Source organism: Triturus cristatus, chromosome 2_2 (assembly GCF_964204655.1).
Source record: "Triturus cristatus chromosome 2_2, aTriCri1.1, whole genome shotgun sequence".
In the NCBI taxonomy this organism is placed as follows: Eukaryota; Metazoa; Chordata; class Amphibia; order Caudata; family Salamandridae; genus Triturus; species Triturus cristatus.
The window spans coordinates 627,816,990-627,844,988 of record NC_140582.1 but is presented as its reverse complement, the minus strand read 5'-3'; the positions used below and the strand labels follow the sequence as shown (position 1 = coordinate 627,844,988).

The window sequence follows — 27,999 nt, the reverse complement described above, 5'->3', positions numbered from 1 at the left end:
AGCTGATAAAGTTCCTTATAGCCTTTGAAAAGCGTTTGAAAGCAATATGAAATTTAAAAAAAAAAAGGCTTTTTATATTAATGATTGCCTTACTGACGTGCAATTGTTAAAGTTCTTGTTATCCTTAGAAATTTTGCCTTTTAAACTATACTTTGAAAAAAAACAAAAACATTTTTACTCGTTTTATTGTAAAGGACAATTTTTCTTTTAATCGTTTGTTACGGTTTTAATTAACTAAACAATAAAAGTTTATCAGTATCAGTTAGAAACCATATGTTGGTTTAGTTTTGTGTGGTCGCATCGTATATCCTTTTATAAACATAATTGTTTTTCTATGAAACTCGTGTGGAGTCTATTTGTGGCGTCATCATTGGGTTGCTGTGAGCGTAATTGCAAATACTTTACACATTGTCCTTGAAGATAAGCCTGGCTGCTTGTGCCAAGCTACCAAGGGGGTGGAGCGGGGGCTATCTGTAGAGGCGACCTGTCTTTCCCTAACGTTGGGGGCTTGTGGGGTCCCTGTTTGGCATAAGGTACCTACCTCAGCCAACCGGGGATCTGGGGATTCTAACAGTAATGCTATGATACGCTGGTTGAGCGGTGTTGCAGTTGTGGATGCAGGACCCAGTGTGCCTGGGGGCGAATGGAGCCGCTCGCCGGGGGCCCTGGACTAGAAGATCTCTGCGTCCCGCCCCACTCTAAAAGCTGCTGTGGGGTGCAGAGAAAACGTCCGAAGCTGCCGGACAGGCCAGCCGAGCCACCTTTTATGCCTTCTGACCAACTGCTGTCCGAGGGAAAACACTTAAGATTATGCGAGTCCCCCCCGATGGGTGCCGTCTCACACAATGCAATAAATCGGGCCACCTCCACTAAGCAGTGTCTCTCACTATAACAAGTTCCAGGTAGGCTGCTTGGCCTCAGTCACCATTCATGGTTGTCTACTGCACAGGTAGTGCGTTTGGGTCCTCGGTTACCCCTCCCCCCCCACACCACATTACCCCTCCCCCCACACACACCACAGCACACATCCAAGCTGTAGGGTCTGGAAATTTCACCTTTCCTCTTTGTCACCTCAGTATAGAGAGTGGGAGGAGCTGCGTTCCGCAACCCTGTGTTCCAGTTAATGCCGTGCCGAGAACGGTTTTAGAGGGCCGTCTCAGAAGAGCAGGTGCTGCAGACCGATGCATACTGGGAACACCAGTGAGCCGCCTCTGGGTTTTCCCCAGTCCCTTTGCAGGCACCTTTCCCCAATTTACTCAACCCCACGTCCACACAGGACTCGATCCACTCACCCGCTATGCGGCCAGTGTCAGTGCGGTGAGTAGGGGAAACAGTGCCACATAAAAAGAGGCCCTGGATGAGGCCACAGCAGAAGGGCAGAAGTTGCGGTATGATTTCCCCTTATGTGCCTTCAGCGGAAGTCTGCCAGACCGCCCGGGTCCCCGAACGGGCCGCCGCTAACTGCCGGGAATCAAAGCAAGCATCAAGTAAGTGCCTATCCCGGGATTGTATGCTGCTGGGCCTGCTCACCACATGGGAGACCACGCCATGCTCAAAAGTTGCGTTCCAGCATCGTTCCACGGGCTGGGAATGTCTCAGCTGTGGCAGCCAGGATTCAGCTAACATGCAGTGTATTTTAGTGAAATGGAATCCGAATATCATTGTCGGATGATAAAGAATCCCAGGCTCCAAGCAGGACCCTTAAAGCAACATGTCCACCATCCTTGGCAGTTGGCCACGCCCCCACATGCAGAATAGCCATATAATCTTTCTAAACCTTTGTTAATTCATTCTAAGCATATTGCATGTTTCATATATTTTATAGATGGTACAACAAGAAAAAGACTCAAATGTGTCTGATATTTATCATTACATTTTAGCAACAATTTATCCATCACAGAATTACTACACAGTATATAATCCACAGTTTCATGACCCACTGGCCTCATTGTATCACACCAAACAGGCAATGCTCCGCTGTACACTACACATAGTGTTCTCTCTTACTGCGACAGAACTAATGATAAAGAATTGAAGACTGTACATAGGACGGTCCCAAAACCAAACCCTACTGGGTCTATGGCCATCGAGCACCTTGATGCCCCCCCACTGGGTGTATGGCCATCTGGCAGCTTGATGTTGACCACTAGACCTGAGGAGACCTTGAGACACACTTTGAGAAAAACGCATATAGATGGCATTGAATGTGATGATGGCAGAATTCTAGAAAAGAGTGCCCAGGCAGGTGAGACCATAACATTGGTAAAGTAGTACCCGCACCATATAGAAACTGCAATCCCTACAACTGACTTGGTGAATTTGATCATAGGCTGAGAAACTGGGGGCAGATCATACTGCCTGCATGTTCAGTTACATTATCTCACTGCACAGATTTTGAGATAAGCAACAAATGAGCAAATGGAGAATGATGAGTGAGAGTCCCGCAAACTTAAAGAGGGGTCAGGCAAGCAGTGTGCGGAAAGAACATCACCCATTAAATGTAAATCGAAATCGTTTTTGTTCAAGGAAGGGGAATTTGAGAAAAGTCCTGCTTACAGGCAAGGAAGAGGCAGATGCTGAAGGTAACTTACAGTAGAGTGGAACATGCACATTAGGAAATCCAAAAAACCAGCTTACTTTCATGATGTTGCCACTGAAAACAATCAGGCAGACACCGTATTATTTAAAGTACCTGACAATGCCGTCAAATTTAAAGCACTGGCTAAATCAATAGCAAAGTCCGCAACAAAAGCTTTCACCACAGTGTGGCCAACAGCAGCAACAGCTGCCAACATTGCAGGGTCCATGGCTGCAAAAGCAGTTGCCACAAAAGCATACACCACAAAATAAACCACATCTACCATATCAGCAGGGTAAACTGCCACAACAGCAGTGACCACAGTTGGGAGCTCACTAGTGACCACATCTGTCACTATGGCAGGGGCGAAAACACAATAGTGGCCAGCAAGAGCCACATCTTTTCCCACAGTGGGAACCACAGCAGTCACAACATACAGGTGTCACAGTAGCAATAACCACAGAAGTGATAATAGCTAGCAACACTACTGAGACAGCAGCTGAAGCAACAGTTGCAAGCAAAGGAGGGGCAAAAGCAGTGACCACAGTTTTTACCAATCCACCTTTGTTTTGCTCACTGTGCACCAGAGTCAGGGACCAACAACATGCAAAACAACCTACTTCTTGCACCTAAAATAATAGGACAGAGTACATCCTGAACTGCTAAGAAGTGGACCAAGCAGCAGACCATCTGAACTGGATGGGATGCAACTCCAGACCGGTTACAGCCTTCCTCAAACTCATCGATGTACAGCTAAGTCCTGAGGGACGGTGAGCACGGAACCCAAGTCTTGGCAAAGTCAGAAGCTCTGGCATTCATGCTGATGAATGTAAATACAGGTATATAGAAATGTACACAGACTGTTTGTGCCTTGTCTCTGTGGAACGTGCTTCTATCTGTATGCTGCTATGCCTGTCCCCTGTTTTTTTTATTCCCCAAGGTTGCCGTGCGATCAAGCAGGTTCCTCTGTGAGATGGCACAATAGTGCACATGTATCTGAAAACACCTTAGTTTGATGCTTTAGCACATTAAAACATACAACACATAACCAAACATATAAAAGGGTAAGCTGCTGGGAGGTTATCCCTCAACAGTAAAAGATTTTCAAATACTACACACAGACCGTAAACGTATTAAACCTGGTTCTCGAGTACTCCTCGTCTGCAGTACACATGTTTTTAGAGTGACTTAAGTTTTGTACCATTTGACATTTACTTGTTTGTTTGGCTTTTCCCCGCCTGCACCTTTGATTCTCTCGATCGACTATCTGGGGTGAGACTACGTCCCTCTGGCTGCTTGGTGGGACCCAGCAAGAGACCCGCTAAAAGCACTTCAGCAGTCCGATGACCAGACCATGCCTTCTCTTGTGGTTCGCATCTGTCCCGTAGCCTGTGGCCCGTTCTTGATCATCTTGGTTCAACTTTTTCCCAGTACTGGAACTATGGGGAAAAGAAAAATTGCATCTGGTGCCACAGGCGCTGATATGACCGCTACAATTGACTCCTTCCTGGTGCGTGCAGCAAGTGTCCTTTTGAAGGAAATTGAACTCACCGAAAGACACCTCTCCTTGGAGGGGATAAGGAGCAACTTGCTTGCTTCTAATAGTTCGGGCAACCACGTAGGGCCAAATAAAGGAGCAGTCGTCCCCCGACCACTTGTCTCTCTACCAAGCTTGCTTTTAGGACAGGTACGGAAGTGAGGTTAATGCGCAAGTGTAGCTTTTGCAGGGATGTTCAAGTTTTGAATCTTCCCCCAGCAGCGTGCCCCTATATCTTGATTATAGTGACTGTTCCTAGGCCAAAACAGACTCCGACCGAGAACACAGGCCAGTTGATTAAATTTTTTTTTTTTACTGGCTAACGATCACTCTTTTTCTGAACATACTTTGATGGCAAGGAGGGTTGTTTGGGTAGGGCCATCACATAAAATAATACCAGGAGACTGCCAGGTGGTCAATTTTGACGATCTGAGACTTGTTGCAATCCTCCTAAGGCAACTCCCTCCCCCTTATCAAGAGTTTCCCAGATACCTGTTTTCTCACCCAGTGCAGGGAGAAATCTTTAAAGACCACAACGTGCAATATCACACATCTGCTCCAGCCGAGGTGATGCTGTGTAACAGATATACACCCTTGGAAGGGCTGGATATGGGAAATTGACTGCATGCCCTATCTCCTGATAGTAGGGGGGATACCCAGACACATGTGTCGGCAGATGGCAACCAGATTGTTAACACCATTGAGCCAGTTAAGGTCTTACCGTGGAACATTGCAGGATTGAGTAAAAAAAATGGTAGACCAAGATTGGATCCAGTTAGTGGCTAGTTACCATGTAATCTGCCTACCAGAAACCTGGGAGACCATACCAGTTATTTAGATTGTTTTTTTACATATCATTCTTCAACTATCCCTTCAAATGCCGGTAGAGATGAAGGTGGTCTACATACATTGATTGCAAATAACTTTTTTCGGAGAAGTTATCAAGTTTCAAAATGATTCCCCTTCTTCTCTCTGCCTTGTGTGTGATGTTGCCAGGGATTGGGATTTGTTAATTGTTAATTACTATAACAACTGTTTCAATGGAAATGCCTCACAGGTGGTGGGAGCTCTCAAGTCTGTGGTCTATTTGAAACGACCACCCCAAGGCCCTGGAGCTCCTTTGGGTGGGTGATTTAAATGCCCATCACTGTCCGAAGGTTGGGAAGCCGGTGTGTGGGCTAACCAATAATTAGGAGGATACCCGGGTACACTTTGAACACAACAAGTGTGATAATGCCCTTAGTTGTCTCCTATGGAAGTTTTACCTTGTAATGATGTAGGTGTTGGATCCTTCAGGTTGCCTCGCCCCTACCTTTAGAAAAGGTTGATAGTGAATCTACAATTGACTACATCATAGCATCAGAAGCATTAGGTATTTGGTTGGATGACATCAAGGTTTTATTTTTGGGCTTTAGTGATCATGTCATACTGTCCTGCAGCCTAAAGAAAACAGGGATAATTAAATCCTGGACCAGGGTGGGATTCAAATCGGTGTTGGCAAGGAAAAATGGGTTCACCATCAGATGGGGCAAGGTGGACAAAGTGAAATTTCTTCCAGGTTTTGTTGCAGAGGCTTTTGTATGCTTGGACCCGGAATTGGTCCCATTTCAAATTATCCTGGCCTTCCTTGCTATTAGAACTAACATGAAGCAAGCTCTGTCACGTGAATTCCATCCCACAAAGTCTCATGGTTTGATTTATCTTGCACAAATGTGCTGGCTGACTTGCATCTGGCCTCGTGCACTGACACAAAAGATAGGGAACTTTGTTAGAAGATCACGCACACTATATAAAGAGGCTTGAGTAGGCAGTATAAAGGAGCTGAAGGAGAAAGCTAGGGAGGTCTCTTTGGACAGCTAGCATGGTTAAGGACAGCTCTGGTTTTTGGAAGGTGCTAAATGCCCCCTATTTCAGGGAACCTACTGGCCCCTCCACAGATGTACACATACAGGAATCAAGTTATATAGAACACTTTTCAATGATTTACTTGAGTGGCGCTGGGTCGTCTAAAGCTGGTGACACAAATGATCACGGGGCGGTTGCAATCCATTTGGTTTTTGATTTAGCCGAGATGCAGAGGCCCCTGAGTGAATGTAGCATCGGTAAGGCTTCTGGCCCTGATGGGGTACCAGCTGATGTTTTTATGGACTGTCAGGTGTAATGGGCTCCACTGCTTGTGAATGTGTTCAATGCCATTTAAGGGTTGGTCCACCGACTATGTGGCAAAAATCAATCATTGTTCCAATTTATAAAAGGGGGATAAGTCACACCCAATGAATTACAGACCCACATCACTACTTGACTCTACCTCCATGGTAATGGGTCGCATTTTATTGCACAGACTGGAGGACTGGGCTAAGGCTAATAATGTTCTAGCAGACACCCAGTATGGCTTTCAGAAGGAGTTAGGCACCATCGATCAACGCCTAAATTTGAGCATGCTAATGGAAAATATGCCATTGCCAAGAAAGGCTCCATCTTCTTGGCATCTATGGATTCAACGGCTGCGTTTGTTTGTCTCTCGCATTCAAAGCCTTAGGCTCTTATGTCTGAAATGAGAATAGAGGACGTGATTATTATCTTTATCATACAGCTGTATTCAGAGGCTAGTGCCTGTGTGCGCTGTCACCAGGAGGGTGAATGCACAATGCTGTTTAAGATCGATAGGGAGTGAGGCATGGGTGTGTTCTTGCTTCCTTCCTCTTCTCCATGTATGAGAACAAAGTTGAAGGAGCATTTGTGGGGAGAGCTAGAGACATCCCATACATTGCTACAAGTCCCCTCCCAATAATCCTCTATGCCGATGATGCCGTGCTTGTGGTGAGGACTGGATGAGCGCTGCAGGGTCTAGTAAAGGATTACACAATTTTTATGAAGACGCTAGACTTGCAGGTCCATGAAAGTAAAACTTTCACTCTGACCTGCAGGAGAAGACCAATGAAGCATCTAGCCTTTTGTATCAACAAGCTTAGGGTAGGTGACGCCATGAAAGTCTTGTATCTGGACATCCTTTTTTATGCCAAATATTCTTGGAAGCTGATGCTGTCTAACAGGGTGGCTATGTTAGAAAAGACAATCCTGGCTTTGCCGAGTTTCAGTAAAAAGCTAGGCATGGAACTGGTCCATGAGCTGTTGACCATTTAGGCAGCAAAGTCTGTGGTGATAGCCACTTATAGGGCAGCTGTTTGGGGCATGGTGGACACTCCTGAGATAGTGTGTTGAGGATGCTTTCCTCAACACAATATTCCACAAAGTTCCCCAGTTCCATCTGCCATGATGAGCTAGGACTACCCTGCATCATGGACAAAACTTAGCTAGCTCCACTTTTGCTATGGCATTCAATCTGGGCAAGGGAAACTGCATTGCTAAATCAGCTGGTGCTTGAGGATTGCCTAAAACTACATTCAGCTCTGGATATACCCTGGATTTCATACATTAAATAGACCTTGAAGGAAATAGGGCCCCTGATCTTTTCACCTCACCAAACTCATGTTTATCAAGTAGTAAGACAAAGTTGAAGCAGTCATTTTAAGCTAACGTTGCTGTAAAAAGATCGGAGTCTAATAAAAATAAAGTCACAGTTATTTCCTACAATTCAATCCCCTCTTGTGCAGGCTTGCAACCTTACTTGTTTGTTATCCAGAACTTACAGCATCGATTTGTGCTTACAAGATTCTGCCTTAATTATTTACCTTTAATGCTGGACCACCCGGAAAATGTTACCTTTTGAAGACGTTGGGTTCCTGCCTGTGTGATGGAACTTGCACCCAAATAAACCTGCATATTATGTTTTTCTGTTTTTTTATAGGGCCCCAAGGAAAATATTATTGTTCCCCTTCCTAAATGATATAACTTCAGACAGTGTAAACCTGCTCTTGGATTTTGCAACAACTTGACGGCCCTTTGGTCTGTCAGACTGTAGCACTCTTCATTTGGCAGTGTCTAAAGTTAAGAAGATGTGCCCTGTCTTGAAGGAACATTAGTGGGGAAGGCACTGTAACTGCCCTTTCAATGGATGCCCCTTCCATTATTGCTGAACTCAGAAAGATACAATATTTTAGTGCAATTGTAAAGAATTGTTAAGCTTATTATAGAATGCCTATTTTATCCTGAGAAGTTTCTAAATGAAATTCTGTGGTTTTAATCGTATTTTATGAGATGGGGTATTTTAAGATTTGATATTTCAAAGTGGGGCATGGGTTATCTGAAGTCCTCAGTGAACAGTGTGATTTAATGTTATTTTATGGGGGTAATGAAATCTCAATTGCTTATTAATGTTTGTTTTAGCTTTTACCTGTACTTTTATGCTACGGAAGTGTAGCGAAATAAAAATGTATTGACTGATTGGCATTTCCCATTTGAAACTGTATTGATTGATGTGCATGTTGTTTTCTACCAATACTCTTGTACAACATCAACTTGTCCTACTGACCTTGCACAATACTAATTATGTGTCGTATCATAGGCCAGTGGATATTTCATTTCCCGTTTTTGTGCTTCCAGAGGTACGGGAAAAGGCTTAACCTATATACATATGAATCTGAGTTGATGCTGGTTGTTAGCTCTCATAAACTAAAGATGTTACAAAGGGTGGATAGCTTTAATGTCCGGTAATTTTCTGGTTATTACTCAAGAGAAACGTTGGCTCAACACTGTTTCTCAATTTTCCAGTTTCTAGAATCTGCAGCTTTTTTAGATGGCTGTGTTGTCACTGCTTCTTATATCTTATTGATTGCATGTTGCAATCAAAACATTCTCACTGTGATGCCTTTTACATATGTCTGCCCAGAAGTACCTTCCTGGACTAACTACCAGTGGTAGCCAGGATTAAGTATAATGTCCTAGGAATGGTCCAGAAATGTCTGATAGCCACACCTCTACCATGTTTCAGTAATGAGATTCATAAGTACGTCCCTTCCAGTCTTCTCGGTTATTGAATTTGAACATTGTAGTGAAATCTGGACACAAAAAAGTTAGAGTGCCATGTCTCATCAGTATACAACACTTGCCTCATGAATGAACTACTGGTACCATTGCTCTTGTAAGGGAACATCCAACAATTCCAGTTTACTCATGATGCACCTTCCCTTCTATTTATATTTTTATAAACACTTTTTAAAATTGTTTTATAACCTAATTTAGTGTAGTTTAGGGAAATGTCCAGGTTGCCAGTATCAAAGAAGCTGCACAAACATCGCATCATGGTATCTGTACCGGCAAAAGTATTTTTGGCCGCAATGTGATACTTGTCAAAATACAATAATCAAAGTGTAGCCCAAACCTACCACTAACACAGTCTCCAAGTGATTCTACCCTCCTACTGCCCTCCCTCTCCAACCCCTGCTTCATATCTGATCCAAAATACAGTAATAGATGTGTCCTCCGCACTAGAGGGCCACCACTCAATTCTCTACCGCGAGTTGCATATCCTCAAGCATTCCCCATGGACATTCGACAACCTACAAGCGTCCCCTGAGATGTGATCAGAAAGCATGGAGCTATCTGGGAAATCATTGTCCAGTAATTTTAGGCTCTCCGCTAAGGCATACCACGCCGTTTTCTCACTTTTTGAAAGAGGACAGCGCTTGTGTATCCGGCCCACAAAAGCAAGGCCTCTTTCTATTTTGTCAACTTGAGGGCTATCGGCTGCCTTGCATTTCATCGTAATTGTGCGCTTTGCTAGTATTAGGACTAATTCTACTTATTTAGTGGTCACTGTGTGTTTGTCGGGTCGCAGCAAGCCCCCTAAGAGACGTCAGTAGATTACATGAGATTGTCCTTTCCGTAGTTTCATGTCACTACCCTTTTCAGAAGTCACGCAGATTCCCACACCATATGGATTATTTCTGCTCCCTGTTCTCCACATCTGGGACATGCCATGTCCAGTGCCCCAAATGTCTGCTTAATTTTTCCCGGGGTGGGGAATGCCCGGTGCAAGTAAAATTTATCAAATTAAATCTGCCATTGCTGGTGATTGTGTATACATTAGTCAGTATTGTAGCCCATTCCGACCCCGCAATCGGATCGGCCTTATCCGCTTCCCATTTCTGCCGCAGTTTCTCCAGAGATGTTATCATATCTACCCTTAACACCTGGTAGAGGAGGGTGACAGCCTTTGTTTTACCAGATGTGGTGCAAAGTACTCAGCTACTCTGAGCAGTAGGAGGTTCTATCATTCTGGTATTCTAGTTTTCCCGCAGGGACACCTCTGTCACACGATGTAGTAAAAACTGTCCTGAGGCAGCTCAAAGTTTTTCGAGAGTTACCAACTCTGTACAAATCTTCCAGCCTAGTAATGCCAAATGCTGCCCATTCCATTATTCTACGCATTGCTCCCCTATTATCTAGGGCTATGAGACCCTGTAGTGGGATGTCTGAAGAGTAGAGCGGTGTGGCACAGTGGCCAGAGCAGCTGACTCTGTAGCAGGGGGCTCATGGTCCGACCCCTGGTGGCAGCTCAGCATCACATGACTCTGGGCAGTTGCTCACTTAATCTCACCAATGTCCCCCCAGGGCATGGATACCCTTAGGGGTGATAAGTTTGCGTTTCGCAAATGTGGAATTATTAAAGCAGGTGGGGCTGGGTACACTGGAGGCAGCGCACTCAGCAATGTCGTATGCCCCGCAGCAACACGGAGCTCCCACTTGATAGATTGTGGGATTCAGTAGGATCTGAGATAGCACGTAGAGCTCAGGGGTGCCATCTGCGGCAGTCCCCTCAGGGTGTAAGCAGGAGTATAACCATTGGTTGAACTACTGGAGTTGGGCAGCTAAATGGTAGAGCTCAAAATCAGGTGCTGCTAATCCCCCTTCAGAGGTTGTCTTGCTATCACTTCAGAACACTTGAGCAAAACTTCAAAATACCAGATCACAAAACGAACACTCCTCAAAATAGGACTCTACCACTTTAGAATACCAAAATACAACATAAACAAATCTCAAAACTCATTTACAAAGTAAAGGGGAATATTTATTGCACCAAGTTCCCATATATCAAATGGCAATAATGCACATGTAAAATAAATGCATATAGTGAATATATATGCACAAGAACAAATGCATAGAAAGATAACTGCATGTACGCAAGAAGGAATATGCTACTTACCAGTATGCATCTGTTCTTGGCATGTAGAGCTGCAGATCTATACACTGTGCATAGATCGCCAACTGGTGTTGGGCCCGGATGTTTGCAGTTTGTTTTTCCTCTTGGAAAGTCTTTGGGAGTCACGAGGTCGGTGACTCCTCCTCTGGTTAGTATTGCGCATGGGCTTCGGCTCCATCCTCAGATTGTTTTTCGCCAGCAGGGAAAGATGGAGCGTAGTGGTAACAGTAAAGAAACCCATGTGTATTGTATCTAAATAAGATAAGACTGAAACGGATACCGTGAGGCGGGTGGGCGTGTATAGATCTGCAGCTCTACATGCCAAGAACAGATGCATACTGGTAAGTAGCATATTCCATTCGAGGCATATGAGCTGCAGATTATACACTGTGCATAGATTATATAGCAGTACCCAACCCTAGCGGTGACCACCGGCATCCGTTGCAGTTGTCTGAAACAGTGTTTTTAGTACAGCTTGGCCCACACTAGCTTGTTGCTTGGTTTGCACATCTACACAATAATGTTTTGTGAAGGTGTGTGGTGTTGACCATGTCGCTGCTTTGCAGATGTCATCTAGTGGTATGTTCCCTAGGAAAGCCATAGAAGCCCCTATCTTCCTTGTAGAGTGGGCTTTAGGGGGAACCGATAGCGTTCGTTTTGCTTTGTGGTAGGAAATCTGTATGCATTTTACAATCCACCTAGCTATCCCTGATTTGGAAATAGGGTTGCCTTTGTGTGGTGGGGAGAAGGAAACAAATAGCTGTTTGGTTTTCCTGAAAGGTTGTGTTCTCTGGATGTAGTAAAGTAAAGCCCTTATAACATCCAGTGTGTGTAAGGCTCTTTCCGCAACTGTTTGGGGTTGCGAGAAAAAGACTGGTAATTCTACCGACTGGTTTAGATGGAATGGAGAAATGACTTTGGGTAGAAATTTGGGATTGGTGCGGAGTACAACCTTGTTGTGATGCATCTGAAGAAAAGGTTCCTGTATAGTGAGTGCTTGTATTTCACTAACTCTTCTGAGGGAAGTGATGGCCACTAGAAAAGCTGTCTTCCATGTGAGGAATTGCAGCTCCACTTTGCTGCATAGCACGCCCTGGTAGTAGGGCGTCTAGCTTCCCTGATAATGTTCATGCAATCAGGGGGAAGGTTAAGATATCCGAATTCTAGGACCTCAGGAGCCAGATCGCAAGGTTGAGTTGAGCTGGGTCCGGGTGCCTGATCTCTCCATGGTTCTGGGTTAGGAGGCATGGGGAGAGGCGTAGCTTTTGGTGTGGTACGACAGAGTTCCAGAAGTGTGGTGTACCACGGTTGTCTGGCCCATGTTGGAGCTACTAGGATCAGAGTTAGGGAATGTTGCTGTAGCTTCCGCACCACTAATGGAATTAGTGGGAGAGGTGGAAAAGCGTATGCAAATTTGTTTGACCAGTTCATCCATATCGCATTGCCTTCGGACAATGGGTGTGGGTATCTGGCGGCGAAGCTTGGGCATTTTTTGTTTTCGTGGGTGGCGAATAGGTCTATGTGTGGATGCCCCCACTTCTGAAAGAACGGGTGAAGAACCTGTGGGTGAAGTTCCCACTCGTGGATTTGCTGTGTCTGTCTGCTCAGCAGATCTGCCACGGTGTTTTGTACTCCTGGGACGTGTTGGGCTAGGAGAAAAATCTTTTGTGGAATCGCCCATCTCCATATGCTCTGTGCTAACTGAGAGAGCTGTGGAGAGTGTGTGCCCCCCTGTTTTTGAATGTAGTACATGGCAGTCATGTTGTCTGTGCGAATGAGGACTGCTTTGCCTGAAATCTGCGCCTGGAAGGATTTTAGGGCGAGGAAGATCGCCAGTAACTCCAGATGGTTTATGTGGAGTAACTTCTGTTGCGGCGTCCATGTGCCCTGTGCTGTGAGATGTAACAGATGAGCTCCCCAGCCGGAGAGCGATGCATCTGCCGTTAGGATTATTTGTGGGACCGGGTCCAGGAACGGTCGACCTCTGGAAAGGTTTGTGGTGTTCCACCACTGCAGAGAGCGATGGGTGCGACCGTCTACCAACACCAGATCTGACAGTTGTCCCTGGGCCTGGTTCCACTGGCGCGCCAAGCACTCTTGAAGTGGGCGCATTTGGAGTCTTGCATGGGGCACTATAAAGATGCAAGAGGCCATCATCCCTATGAGCTGCATAAACACTCTTGCTGGGAGAGAGTGTTGGGATAGGGATTTTTGACGCAGTGCCTGTATTTTTGCAATCCTGGCAGGGTTGGGATAGGCTATGGCCTTTGAGGTGTTTATGGTGGCACCGAGATATTGTTTTGTGTGTGATGGTACCAGGTGGGATTTTTGATGGTTCACCGTGAAGCCTAGCTGGTGAAGTAGTTGGACTGTAGCGGCGGTATGTTGCACACATTGTTGGTAGGACGTAGCTTTTATCAGCCAATCGTCCAGATAGGGGAAGACATGAATGTGCTGTCTTCTGAGGTGTGCAGCCACTACTGCCAGGCACTTGGTGAACACCCTTGGTGCTGTTGTTACCCCGAACGGGAGCACCTTGAACTGGTAGAGTTGTCCATCTACCACAAACCTGAGGTACTTTCTGTGAGATTGGTGTACTGGGATGTGAAAGTAAGCGTATTTCAAGTCCAGAGTGGTGAGAAAGTCGTTCTGGGAGAGAAGTGGAAGAACCTGTTGGAGGGTTACCATGTGAAAATGGTCCGAATGAATGTAAGTGTTTAGAGGTCTGAGATCTAAGATAGGTCGTAGGGTCTCATCTGTCTTTGGAATTAGAAAGTACAGGGAGTAGACCCCTAAATTTTGTTGATTTATGGGGACCTGCTCTATTGCTCCTTTTTGCAGGAGAGAGCTCACCTCTTGTGTTAGTAGCGCGGTATGTTCTTGCGACATAGGGCGGTGCCTGGGTGGAATGTTGGGGGGTGTAGATGTTAATTCTAGGCAATACCCTGACTGAATAATTTGTGTCACCCATTTGTCTGAGGTGATTGTCTCCCAGACGTGAAGGAAATGTCGTAGTCTGCCTCCGACCGGAGTGGAATGGTCTGGAGGGAGCGGGGGAAAGTCATTGGGCAGGAGGTGTGGCAGAGCGGGCGGTTTTTGTTTTGCTTCTGCCCTTATTATTGCCTCTGTATCCGCCTCTTTGATAACCCTTCGTGAAGGTAGACTGAGGAGGGGATTTATATGACGTGGATGCACTGTCCGAGGAATAGCCTCTGCCCGTGCCCCGAAAGGAAGAACGGCGAAAGGAGCGCCTGGGAGTCTGTGTTTGTAGGGCTCCCATAGATTTCGCCGTGTCTGTATCTTTTTTCATTTTTTCCAGGGCTTCATCTACTTTAGGACCAAATAGATGATCTTGGTCGAATGGGTGATTTAGTATAGAGGCTTGAACCTCTGGTTTAAACCCTGAAACCCTGAGCCAGGCTTGGCCACGGAGAAGGACACTGGTGTTTATGGCCCTGGAGGCTGTATCTGCTGCATCTAGGGCACATCGTATCGAGGTATTGGTTATTGTTTTTCCCTCTTGAATAAGCCCGATGGCGGAAAAAAACAATCTGAGGATGGAGCCGAAGCCCATGCGCAATACTAACCAGAGGAGGAGTCACCGACCTTGTGACTCCCAAAGACTTTCCAAGAGGAAAAACAAACTGCAAACATCCGGGCCCAACACCAGATGGCGATCTATGCACAGTGTATAATCTGCAGCTCATATGCCTCGAACTGTGTATTTACAACTTCGAATACTTTACCGGCATGACTTGGGAACCCGTTCTTAGTTTCAGGCAGGTAGAGTATCAACCAGGCACAGTAGCCCTGGACAGTGCATCCACTCCCACAAGAGTTCCTGTTAAAGCACCAAGCAGTCTTTGTCTTTATACTCTTTACTACCACATAGAGAGACTTCTAGAAGCTCCCCCTCCCTTCATATGTACTGTAGGTGCTGGCACATACTCTGTGTCAAGGTCACTCAACGGAGCTGGCCAGGCTTCGATGAGAGCTGAGGCAGAATTCTTTACTTTCTCATCCTTGGACACTGTATGCATCCCACACTGTCTATGTGACAGCTTATCTCTCTTGCTCTGTGAAGTGAGAAACATAAACAATTCTGTGTGTGCAAGCAGCTTGGGCCTGCCTGCGTTCTCACAAAGTATAAAGGTCTGTAGCATTCTAGAGTTGGGTCTGCGCTATTTAGCCAGTGCCACTTTGTGCCACACTGACCCCAAATGAGTTCTACCCACAATGAATCAATCTCTGCAGACATTTCGCGGGGAATGATAAGCGGCAGTGTGGAGAGACCATAAAGCAATCTGGGGAGGACCACCATTTTTGAGACTGCTATTCGTCCTGCAACCGACAAGGGACAAGTCTTCCAGAACCCCACGTTAGCACGAAGAGCCCTGATGGCTGCTCCAATATTGCCATCAAGGAGTTCTTAGATATTATGATATAACTTAACTCCTAAGTAGTTCATGCAGGATTCCTCTCATATGAGCCAGTGTAAGTCCAGTGCTCTAGGCATGAGGTGGGTCAATGAATATGCCAGCGATTTTGGCCAATTAATGCAGAGGCCCGAGGTGTCTCCAAATGCCACAAATAATTTCCTTGGAGGTCACTTTTCATTCATCTCAGCCTACAAACATCAAGTCGCCTCGCATTCATTCACCCAGTCTTGAAAGAAACGAGTACTACAAAGAAGATTTAAATATTTATATCTCAAAATTTTATAAAAAAAATATTTTTTTCTTTTCTTTCAATATGTCCGTTAAAATTTGGCATAAATATCAATGTAAAAACAGGTACATAATGCCCTCATGAGTACAATAATTAAAAAGAACACACACAAGACAGTCACATTTGTCATAAAATCACGTTAATTTGTAGGAATCCAAAAGAACAACACATTGCAGAAAACAATTTCTTTTCAAAATGTGATACTATTTTCCACAAATTTAACAAACTCTAAGCGTCGTCGTGTTTTGGTGGCTAGTGCAGAATGAAACCACCTTCTTTAGAACAACAAGAATATTCCCCTCCTAACGATATTTTAAAATAACCCGCGAGGAGCCCTCTGATAAAGAAAATCGCTGTTAAGTCTAGCACAGAGCCCTGTCCCTTTGGTGTGTGGGGCCCCTCTCTTTGCATTTGATATCTCCAAATTGTTCCAACCATGATACTGATCCTGGCAAGTCTACCTCCACATTACTGATTAATAGGAGCATATAATTGGCAAAAAGAGCTATTTTATGGAGGATCTCTCGCCATACCAGCCCTCGATAAAATGTCCCCATCTTTGCTATACTAGCCAGTTGCTCGTTGACAATTGCAAACAGCAGGGAGAGGGGGCATCCTTGCCTAGTGCCCCTCCCCATTTCATAGGAGCAGGATATTACCCTACCAGTACGGATTCGGGCGGTGGGTCCTGTGTGAAAAAGTTTGGTCCATCGGATAAAACCTATGCCTAGCCCCATTTTGTCCATCACCTTGTATAAGTAGTCCTATCACAGACTATCAAATGCTTTTTCATTATCAATGGAGACTATCGCCACTCTATTCTCTCCAGGGTGAGCCGTCTCCATAATAGAGAGGAGTTGGCGAATCTGGAGAGCAGTGTTCTGCACCGGAATGAAGCTATTCTGCTCAGTATAAATGAGTGTAGACATATACGGGAGGAGGCGATTGGCCAATAGGTGACTTAAGATCTTGTAGTACATACTTAACATTAATAGTGGACGGTTTGCATGCACATCCAGGGGTGGCCTGCCTGGTTTCAGTAATGGGACCACTAGTGCCTCTTGAGTAGTTTTCAGAAGCCTAACAGCTTCCCGAGCAGCGTCGTACAGCGCAACTAGCTTGGATGCAAGGTCTTCTACATATGCAGCATAAAACCCAGCTAGAAGGCCGTCAGTTCGAGGTACTTTGTCACAGGGCAGTGCCTTGATAGCAACTCTGACTTCTGACAGGGTTATAGAGCCTCGAAGTTCCTCAGTGGCCTCCCCATCAAGGCGAGGCAATTCTGCGATGAGAGCTACCTGCTGCCAGACAAGAGGGGGCATAAACGGTGGTGTAATATTCATTGAATCTACTATTGATTTAATTCAGTCCGAGGACCTTCATCTGCTCTATTGATTCAATAGCTAATATTAAGCAGGTTGTTGGCGAGGGGCTAGCGAGCCATGACAGTAATGTTACTGCTTTATCGTGCTTGTCTTGTGCCTGTGTCATGTACTCACGGTAATTGAACCCCTGAAGCTTCTCTGTGCAGACTGCAAGTAGTTCTCTTGCCTCCAGGAGCTGGTTTTGCAGTGCTGAGCGTTCGGTCTGTGCTTTTTCCAGGTCGTCTAGAGTTTTCTCTTGGGTTTCTATATGGCATACTAACATGCACCAGATTCCCATTACTCCAGAAATACTCCTGCCCCTGATCACTGTTTTGAAGGCTTCCTATTTGGTATGAAGGGGGGCCGTTGAGTGACCATTATCTGCGCAGTAGGTTCAATGGCAATGCCTATGGTTTGTTCAAATGCAGGGTCTTCAAGTGCCTCCACTGTAAGGCACCAGTCAGGGATCAGGGAATGTCCCTTGTGCCAGTCCAACATCGGCAGTATTGGGTTGTGGTCAGACACTGTGCGATAGAGGTATTCAGTGTGATGCACGGTCACGTGTACTCCCGGGGAGCATAAGAAGTTATCCAATCGGACATGAAAGTCCTTTATCCCAAAAACAATTAGTAGTCTCTATCCCCTTGGTACATCTTTCTCCAGGAATCCACCAAGCCCCACCTCCGCTGTCAGTCGAGGAACGCCTGTTACGTGTGCACAAGAGAGTTGCCTAGGGGTGGGTGGGAGTGATGAATTAAAGGGTCAGACACGCTGGTATAGTCCCCGCCAAGTATTATAGGTTGTACCAGATATGGAACCACCTTCATGGATAATTTAGCAAAAAATCCTCCCTGTTCCGAGTTGGGAGCATAAAGTGCAACAATGGTCAAGTCACGCCCCACGAGTCTACCGGTCACTAAGACCTATATCCCATTAGGATCTATTAGTTTGCCTGTTTTTTTAAAATGGGACTCCCAGGCAGATCCAGATTAGGAACTCCTAGCAACTACCAAGTATCTGCCCCCTCCAATGTCTATGGAGCGCATCCCTCTCTGGGCCAGTGAGGTGGGTTTCTTGTAAAAGAGCAAAGTGGGCTCCCCGCCTCTTCAGGTATGCATAAACTTTATATCTCTTGGCCATGCTGTTCAAGCCTCTTATGTTCCAGCTAAGAAAAGTGTAAGTCAGGGGTGTTACCATAGTGAGAAGGTGAGGTGATATCTGTGTTGTCCACCCAAAGGTCCTTGGTTACAGACCATCGCGCAGGGGGCCGTACTATGGAGGCAGAGGTGACACAGCACAAAATCCCAGAAAACCAAACCGCAACATCCCAACTCCCCATCCCAGGACAAAAAGTGGGTTCACCAAACTATCCAGCACTCAGATAACATTCGCTCATTTCCCATATGCACTACTTTAAGAAAGTGAGGGGTGTGGTGGAATAGGTGCCTCCCGGCTTTGCATCACACCACCCAGACAACAACAATCATTTCGCATTGGATCAATCTCACGCCCACTTTCCGAATCCAGCATGGCAGTGTAGGCTACCTTTTTTAGATAGTAGGAAGCCTCTGTGTAATCGACATGGCTCACGTAGTTTGGTGGTGGTAGATTAGGTCATCTGCTGTGCAAGGTGTAACCTGTGGGAGAGAATTGTCAGTGTGGTGGGAGGGAATGCAAGGCAGGATCCGAATTAGAATGCTTCTGGTCCACCTCCAGTCCTGGTTCTCTTCCCTTGGGGTTTTTGGGAACTTTGATGATCACCCTCCGTGGAGCCAATGTCTTGTGGAGGCAGTTGGTCAATCCAGTCCCAAACCTGGGGTGGATAATTGAAGAAGTGTGTGGATCATTCTTATTTTACCCTTAGCTGGGTAAGGAATAGCATGGCGTACATGATCCCCCAGTTTCCTGAGACGTTGCTTGGCCTTTGTAATGGATTCCCGCTGCTGTTGCACGACTGGTGAAATCGGGGCAGTTCATCACTTTCTGATTGTCAACAATTATGTCCCCCTTGAGTCTGGCTTGGGTTAGAATATGATCCTAATCTTTAAAATGCAGGACCTTGGCCACAACAGGTCTGGGGCCCACTCCTGGCTGTGGAGGGAGTGAGGGCCCATAATGACCGCGCTCTAGTGAATAAATGGGGTAAGCCTTTGGGGGGCATCTCTGCATGGAGCCATGTTTCCAGGAATTCAGTAATGTCAATCTTCAAGCCCTCCATGCGCTAAGGCAGGCCAATTATTCAGAGACTTGCCCTATTTTCTGCTCTTATCTCCAGGAACTGTACTCTGTGTTCCATGGTCGACATGCGTTCTCTAAAGGCAGTGACTTCAGGATTAATGTCATCTAGTGTGTGCTCAGGTGTAGCAATTTGTTTCGCTAATCTCCTATGGTCATCTCTCAGTAGTCCTAGGTCCATTACCATAGTGTCAACCTTAAGTTCAAGTGCTTCAGGTGATGCTGTGATTGCTTATTGGATAGTGTCCAGGGTCGCACTGCAGAGGCCATCCTGTGATCTCTTAGCCATGGCCACAGTCGCTGAGGTGGCGGGGTGAGTTTCCGGAGTCTGACCAGGGTCACTAGGGTCCTTTTTAGGTCTCACCTGCGTTGCAACGCATGCGCTCCTTTTTAGATCTTGCCTGCGTTGCAGCGCATGCGCTGCTCGCCTTGGTGAGATCTATAGTCGTTGGTTTTCTGTCTGTGTTCTTTGGAAGCGCGGTTTGTGTCCGCCCTGTCTCCTTTAGGCCCCGCCCACCCTGACTGGAGATTCTGCTTGCGTACGGCATCAGCGCAATACAGGACCTTCAGGCAGTCTCCTAACACGGTCCGCCCTCACGCCCGCAGCCTGCCCAGGCCGCCGCACACTCACCGCTGTGTCCCGCGTGTGCAGCCAAGTCCTCCGGTAGTGCAACAGGTCAGCCGCAGATGCCCTTGAGCAGCGCTTCCGTGCGTCTTCGTTCGGCATGACTGCCCGGACAGGGCATGTGCACACGCCTGGACTCCTCTTTGCCGTGCCTGCACGCGCCCGGACAGGGCATGTGCACGCGCCTGGACTCCTCTTTGCTGTCTCCTCTTTGCCATGCCGATACTGCTTTTAAGCTGCTAATGCAAATCAAACATTTGCTCATCCGCTTCTTCACTTTCAACTTTCAGTACAATAAATAATTGGGGCTTACGTACTATTTTCTTTCATTTGTCTTTGTTAAAGGCAGCTGCATGTTTTTATTTGGCATCGCGCTTTCACTTAAAGTGAAAACGCGATGCAAATTTAAACAAGCGGCTGCCTTTATTATTCGCGTAATAGCCGTCCGACATGTTTTTTCAGGGCTTCATTACGTTGCTTCTGCTTTATTTCAAGTTTTGTTGCAGACGCTATTCCTTTTTCACTCTCAGATCTGCCCCTCACGTCGTTTAGACAAGTCACCCCGCCAGGTTTTAGACACGGTATTTCTCGTGTTTTACAACTGCTGTGTTAGGCTCTGTTATTAGGCGCTGGTGGAGGTTGTTCACGGGCTTATTCGTGATGCAGCTGGACACATCACCGTTCCCCATCTCCGTACGTCACATGGAGACCTTGTAAGATTCTTGGGTGAAATTGCAAATATCATAATCTCTATACTGAGAACTGCACGAATGGCACAGGAGTAGTGTAAGATCTCTGTGAGGAGCGCGGGGAGTTGTAGAAAAGCCAGCTAGAAAAGCGGCAGGGACAGGACTGGTAACTCCGTAGTTCCCAGCAGCAGACACTCTCACAGGGGAAAGACACATCGCCAAAAAAGGAAGCCGCGTGGAGAAACTAAGACACAAAGATAATCATACTGAAGTAAAACATTTAACACCCTTTAAATTCAGCAACCCCGCCCAATGGGACGGGTTCTGCCTTAACCAGGGGTCTAAACATAAAAAAATCTCACGAGGCCAGAAATACAGCCACTGCCCTCCATCGCATCGTTCAACGGCTGCCACGGACTCTTCTTGAAGAAGACAGGATCAGGTCGGACTTCACACATGACACCGCCCGACTGCCCAAGAGGGTCGGGTCCTCAGAGCAGAGCAGCTGGGGTCCGGCTTCAGGGCAGCGAAACAGGCAGCGGGCTGGGTCCCCCCGCGACACATCTAATTTGGCAGGGGGGTAAGGGTGGGCTAACCCCAGCTCCCGCCATGCACGAGGAATCTTTTTAATTTAGCACTTCGTGCAAATCCGGATTAAAATACCTCCGGCTATTGATCCGGCCAGTAAAATTGACATTAATTTTAGTTCACTTATCACTTTGCAAAGAGATCGATGCCTAGTAATAACAGCTGTCATCTCTGCTGAAAGGAGGAGAAAGGACTAGAGAAATCGAAAATGCAACCAAATAAATCACTGGGCACTTTCCCGGGAGCGGATTCGGTTCAGGCATGGCCAGGAGAAGGAGCGTGCGAGCCTGCCTGTGGGCTGCCGGGTAACGGGCGAAGCCAGAAGGGGTGCGTGAGCCTGTCTGTGGAGGGGGTGCAGGGGCACCCCCACCCCCACATAGAGAGCTAAATAAAGGGGGCACCTATCGTGTCTGCAGCAGCCTCCGTGATCCAGCTCAACTGTGTGTATTTTATTAAAACTGATGTAAGGCACCTAGATTTATTAAAGATTATTCATGAACTTCTACATATTAATGATTATATGAAATACATATTTATTTTATCCTAAAGTATTTGTATTTTGTTCAGACAAACAATATAACTAACTAGGGTACAAAGAAGCGGGCAAGAGAGAAATCTATGAGTGTTCCCGCAAATGTGTACTTTTTCTGCAAAGAGAAAGTTAATATCAACTTTAGGATCTGAGGCGAGTCATTTAAAACATTTGCAATCACATATGTAAAAACCACTGTGTGCACGCGTGCTCTCAGTGCTTCATGGTTACAGTGCCCAGGACCCGTGTAATCACTCGATACACTAACCCAGCCACCAAGGAACTTTTCAACAAAAAATCCACAGAGGCCGGATCCTGGACGCACAGGGCCTCATTCCCCCACCCCCCCCCCCCCCTCCCCTCCCTCCCCCTGCTGCCAGCGTCCTAACCAGGGGTCCTACAAGGATGGTCTTGGAGTGCAGGACCGGGTCACTCGTATGTGCCTGGGTTCTAAACATATAAACATAAGAAAAGTTCTGATGCATTTAATGAGAGGGGCAACCAAGCGCTCCAAGGCAGCTGCAGGGCCACCCAGGGCTCATGACATCTCCAAAAGAAGGCCGTATGGCTCTTCATTTCCAACTATATATATTTATTTATAAAGGTGCGATATACATGTGTGTCTGTCTGTCTTTTTTGTCTATCTGTCTGTCTCTCAGTCTATATATCTATCTAACTAATCGAGCAATAGAGAGGGCAAGGTATCCAGGTTGCGTGAGATTCTTGATCTCAAGCAAACTAAACAAGCATTTGCAATGCAATAGGTCTGAGCTGGGTAATACAAGGATCCAATACGGTCTATGCGATTCCGGTGTGGGCACTGCTGGCCGTGTTATGCTGTGCTGTCTCACGGAGTCCCAACTGCTTCTCTTCTCTTCCCTACTGAGATGGTAGGTCCTGGTGCCTCAGGCAGTGAGGCATAATGCAGCTGGCCAGGGCAAAAGCACAGAGGGGACACTTCCAGTCTTTTCTCAAGGCAGCTGAGGAGCTCGGGGGTCAGCGTTCTTTGCAAGTCTTCCCCAATGTTGCTTTTGAGGCAAGGGGGTTGCGTTCTCCGTGCAAGGGTGAGCCCAGAGTCCTGGACGCCTACTGGCAGGTACAGTAAAGGCAGACAATCAGATTTGCTTGCCCTTGGCAGGTAGCAAGCACTCTAGGACTCAGCAAGTCCCCACTACCAGGGCTAATCGGTCTCCTCACCCAGGCGGATCCCTGTGCACTCCAGTAACATGCAGTGGACCTGTCAAGAGAAGGTGTGTCGTACTGTTAATCCAGGTCTGTGCTGGCATACTTTCCGCTCCCAGTCTGCTGTTTGCAGTGTGGCCCCAAGGAGAACACCAGGTGCTACCCCATGGGGGTTCTACGGCGTGCTACTTGCCTGCATCAATCCTCTGACTCCAAGATTAGGGTGCCCGCCCAAGTAGCCAGGCAGCATGAGGAGCAACTTCACAAAGCAGCATTGCCTAAAAGACCAGAGGCTGACCCAAGTGTTCACGCAGAGTCTGCTCCCTGTTTTTGGGGTGGGCCCAAGCGCCCTCCCGGCCTTCAATGCCACGTTACCTCTCTCTCAATGTGTCCGGGGGAGCCAAGGCTGTTCTTCCACCTCAGGCCGTGCCAGTAAGGGGCACTCCAGTCTTGTCGTAGGTCACTGTTTTGCAGTAGAGGCCTGCTCCGCCGCCGCAGCAGTGCCCCCACCACCACAGTCACACCGCTCCCTGCAAAACAGACGTGAATGGAGTGCAGCGTCAAGGTTCTCGTCCTGGCGCTCCTCACTTGCAGCCACTCCCTGTGGCTCAAAGTGTGCCGGCAGTAAGGACGTTCAGCAGAGGAGCAGCTGCACCTACTTCGCCTGGGGTGTAGCGCTGTCGGGGAAACCAGGCGTCCGCCCTAGTAATCAGTCGGTTTCCGCTCCTCTGCACCCAGGCCTTCACAGTGCTGTGCAGGCTGCCCTGCCGACGTATCACAGTGGGTGCAACTGCTATGTTCCCCCATGGGGTTCCAGAGCCTTCTTGCCCTTCCGATCCTTACTGAGTAGATCGGGGATGTGCTGGCTGTTGAACATCGAGCAGGGCCAGGGCCTCCCTCATGCCGCCATCTTGTTCCGTAGTCTTGCTGCGTTGTAAGAAAAAGCACCTAACCGCGTCAAGATGGCTCCCCATGTTTTGTAGCTCCGATTCTTCTTATTTCTTTACTACTTAAAGACAGCAGCATTCTTGTCACAAATGTTTGTAAAAGTTCAATTGTTCTGGATAGTAGAGCTCGCCCTGGAGCACCGCAGTTACATGTCCTATCACATTGGCGTCAGACCACGCCCCCATGCACCATCCCTTCTAACCACCCAACAATCCCCAAACAGTGGTTTTCCACCTGAGTGCGGGTGGTGTACAAATAATGTTTTTTAAGCCAAATCAAATGTTACCAGTATCAAGTAAGATTTGTTTTCTGTAAACAATATAATCCTAAAGCAAAAACAAGGAGATGATGGATGGAGTGCTGAAACCTTTCAGACACTCACACCCAGTCACAGATCTAGGTTGAATCCATCATCATTCTTTAGCTCACTTTGCCACCCCCATTCAGACCCAGCTATATGCAAATCAGTCTTGACCATGTGCCTCATTGGAACAGTCCAGTCCGAACTGCCAAGCCAGGTCTTCCCGGAACCGTAAGCAAGCATCCTGGGACCGTTTTCTGGGTAACACCCTTCATCAGCCAGGCTAGCTTGAATCCAGTGGCAAAGGGAGCAAGGGACCACGTAGAATGAAACTTTATCTTTGCAGATTTTCTACAGTCCTCGCGTCAGTATTTAACTGCCCGGGTCCTTACCGGCCGACAGGAGGCTCCGTCTGTGCCTGCAGGTTCTAGAATAGTTCTACTTTCTGCTCTGTGTGGAACGCTGCAGTGTCACTCCCATCTTTGACTCATAACCCGGTGGTCTATCTCGCAAATGGAACGCCTATGACTCCGAAGGATTTCTTGCGACTCTCTCAAACACCCGCCCTGCCCTCGTTTCGCGTACCAACATTGACAAATTAGAAAGTGACATATGCTTCTGGCTGCAGTCAGCCAGTGACCATTTTGCCCCCTTAATCAAATTCCCCCCGACCAGACACCACAACTCCCACCGTTGGTTCTCGGACGACCTCAAAAAATTTAAACTGAAGGTACGTCAGCTAGAAAGGGCATGGAGACGCAACTACTCCGAACCAGCCAGATCACAATACATCTCAGCCCGCAGAGACTACAAAATCGCAATACTCTCAGCCAAATCAACTCACTTTTCTGACCGAATCTCTTTTTCGGTCAACAAATCTAAAGAAGTTTTTAAAATCATGAACGAACTGACATCTGACGACCAAACCCTTCCAGGCCAAACCCCCACCCAAGAAACTTGTGACGCTCTCAACCTCTTCTTCGTTGAAAAAATTAATAAAATCAAGGTATCGATCTCCACCGTCCCTCAGATCACCACTCCGGAAACTCCCCTTAACAACCCTTCCGCCTTCACCGAATTCCCCCCCCCCCCATCAACCCTATTTCCCTAGTACAGCTTGCGTCCCGGATAAAATCAGGTTCCCCGAACGATGGCTGCCCACCCTCAGTCCTACGAAGTGTATGTCATTCCTTACCTGAATGCATCCTACCTCTCTTGAATGGCTGGCTCAGCACAAGTACTGTTCCCAGATCCTTCAAAGAGGCCATCCTAGTCCCGCTACTTAAAAAACCTGGCGCGGACTCAGCGGAACTCTCCAACTATCGCCCCATATCGCTTCTGCCCTATTTCTCAAAACTTCTTGAAGCACATGTCACTAGATGCCTCTCCAACTTTATTGAGACCTCTTGCTACCTGGAGCCTAATCAGGCCGGCTTCAGGCCTTCATTTTCTATTGAAGCCGTCATCTTAGCTGTTCTCGATACGCTGAGGAGAAATGCCGACTCAGGGACCCCCCAGGCCCTCGTTCTCCTGGACCTTTCGGCCGCGTTCGACACGGTTGACCATAACATCTTGCTCAACCGTGTCGAACAGGCTGGCATCCAGGACCCTGCCCTCAGCTGGATCCGGTCTTTCTTGTCTGGTAGAACCCAAGCCGTCCGGCTGGGCCCCTACACAGCACCCAAGACCCCCACAACCTGCGGAGTTCCCCAGGGCTCCTCCCTGTCACCTTTACTGTTCAATCTATACCTTCGGCCCTTACTCCACTCACTCCGTAACTGGGACATCACAGTTTATAACTATGCCGACGATCTGCAGATCATCTTTCCAATCAATTCCCCCAATGCGATAGATAACTTTCACTCCGTTATGCTCCACATCCAAGATTGGATGAATTCCAACCAATTGAAGCTGAACCCCGGGAAAACCGAGCTTCTTCTCCCGGGCTCCAGCCCCTCTTTCTGGGGAACCCAGTTCTGGCCCACTGAACTGGGCCTCCCACCGACCCCTTCGATCTCTGTAAAAAGTCTTGGCGTGACTATTGACGCCGAACTCTCTCTCCGACCTCATGTCGGCTCCGCGATTTCATCCTGTTCCTTCCAACTCAGAAAGATCCGGAAGGTCAGTCACCTGCTCCCCCCACTTGCTCAGATTCAAGTAATCATATCTCTTGTGGTCTCCCGCTTGGACTTTTCCAACTGCATCTACCACGGACTTCCCAAAACCCTTCTCCACCGCCTTCAGGTGGTCCAAAACCAGGCAGCTCGTATCATCTTCAAATCTCCAAAATGGCAATCTGCCAAACCTCTGATGCATAAACTACATTGGCTGCCCATAGAACAGAGGGTGGCCTTCAAGTTGGGCTGCCTCACGTTCAAAGCCCTCCACTGCCCCAGCCCTGCTTTCCTGACTTCCCTCATCACTCCCTACTGTCCAAATCGCAATCTTCGCTCTGCTCATCTTAAATCACTTGTCATACCCAAAACCAGAACCAACAAATTTGGCGGACGAAGGTTCGCCCTTTTGGCACCGAAGTTCTGGAACTCCCTTCCCCTGATCATCAAATCGAGCAGCTCCCTCCTTCATTTTAGGAAGCTGCTCAAAACCTTTCTCTTTCCCTCACCCTGCTAACCCTGCATTAACCCCAGATTGTGTATCACCTTTGTCCTATAGCGCCAGGAAACCCATGGTGTCAGTGCGCTCTACAAATTTCATTTAATAATAATAATAATAATAACCCTGGCAAGAAGATATATGCCCTAGTGCAAGAAGATATCTGCCCTAGTGCTTGACTATGTTTCTCCTTCCCTGGTCCCCTGTCCTTTCCTTCCCCACCCCATCTTTTGTGCTTTGAGGAAAACCATCTCTCCTCTGAGAAGGTGCCTGTGAACCAGGGAAACTCCATGGCACGAAGACCATCGCCACTGAGTCATCTCCAAGGCATATTTTCATTTTGCATGCCATTTTGTGGCATACTCGTATTTAGTTAGGTATTCGCCATCAATTGTATTTCAGTTTGAATAGGCACAAGTGGAGCAATCTTTAAAATGTTCAGCATGGGGGTGAAAATCAAATGTTTATTTCTCTTGAGCTGTTGAAGCTGTATTATAGTCTTCTTCCTTTTCTACTATTGCAGATCATGGATTGGTTTGTGCAGATTTGTTTGGCGCTGAAACATGTGCATGATAGGAAGATTCTGCACCGGGACATAAAGTCACAGGTAGGTGTTAGGTGCAAGTTCCATTGTGTGGTTTCGAGGGAATGAAAAATAAATATAAATAATTCTCCTGACATTGTGATCTTTGATTGTGTATTGAGAGACTGAAGAAAGCAACTTGTATCTTTTCTTTCTATATTGGCTCTTTTGCATTCAAGGTTAGCATTTCTTTCAAATGTCTGCAGAACTGTGTTTTTTTTTCTATTTGTTTTACTGACTTTGAGGGACCTATTCACAAAAGCTATGTTTGAAGACTTACAGACAGTATATTAAGTACTCCGATTCGCAATTCACAAACCTTCGGCCTGAGAACTCCACCTGTGCCTCTCCTGTCTATTTTGTGTCGCGAGATCTCTGCCCCGGTGTCAGAAAT

The 27,999-nt window shown here is 47.0% G+C and overlaps 1 protein-coding gene across 2 annotated transcripts in view; it reads left to right on the top strand.

Annotated features, from left to right (window-relative positions):
* The window catches only part of NEK1 (NIMA related kinase 1), a 1,277,786-nt gene that overhangs the window by 137,309 nt on the left and 1,112,478 nt on the right, over nucleotides 1-27,999 (top strand). For both annotated transcript variants that reach the window (XM_085641815.1, XM_085641814.1), the window contains exon 4: nucleotides 27,546-27,629. In XM_085641815.1, coding sequence (XP_085497941.1) covers nucleotides 27,546-27,629 — 84 coding nt within the window. The remainder of the gene's footprint in view (nucleotides 1-27,545; nucleotides 27,630-27,999) is intronic.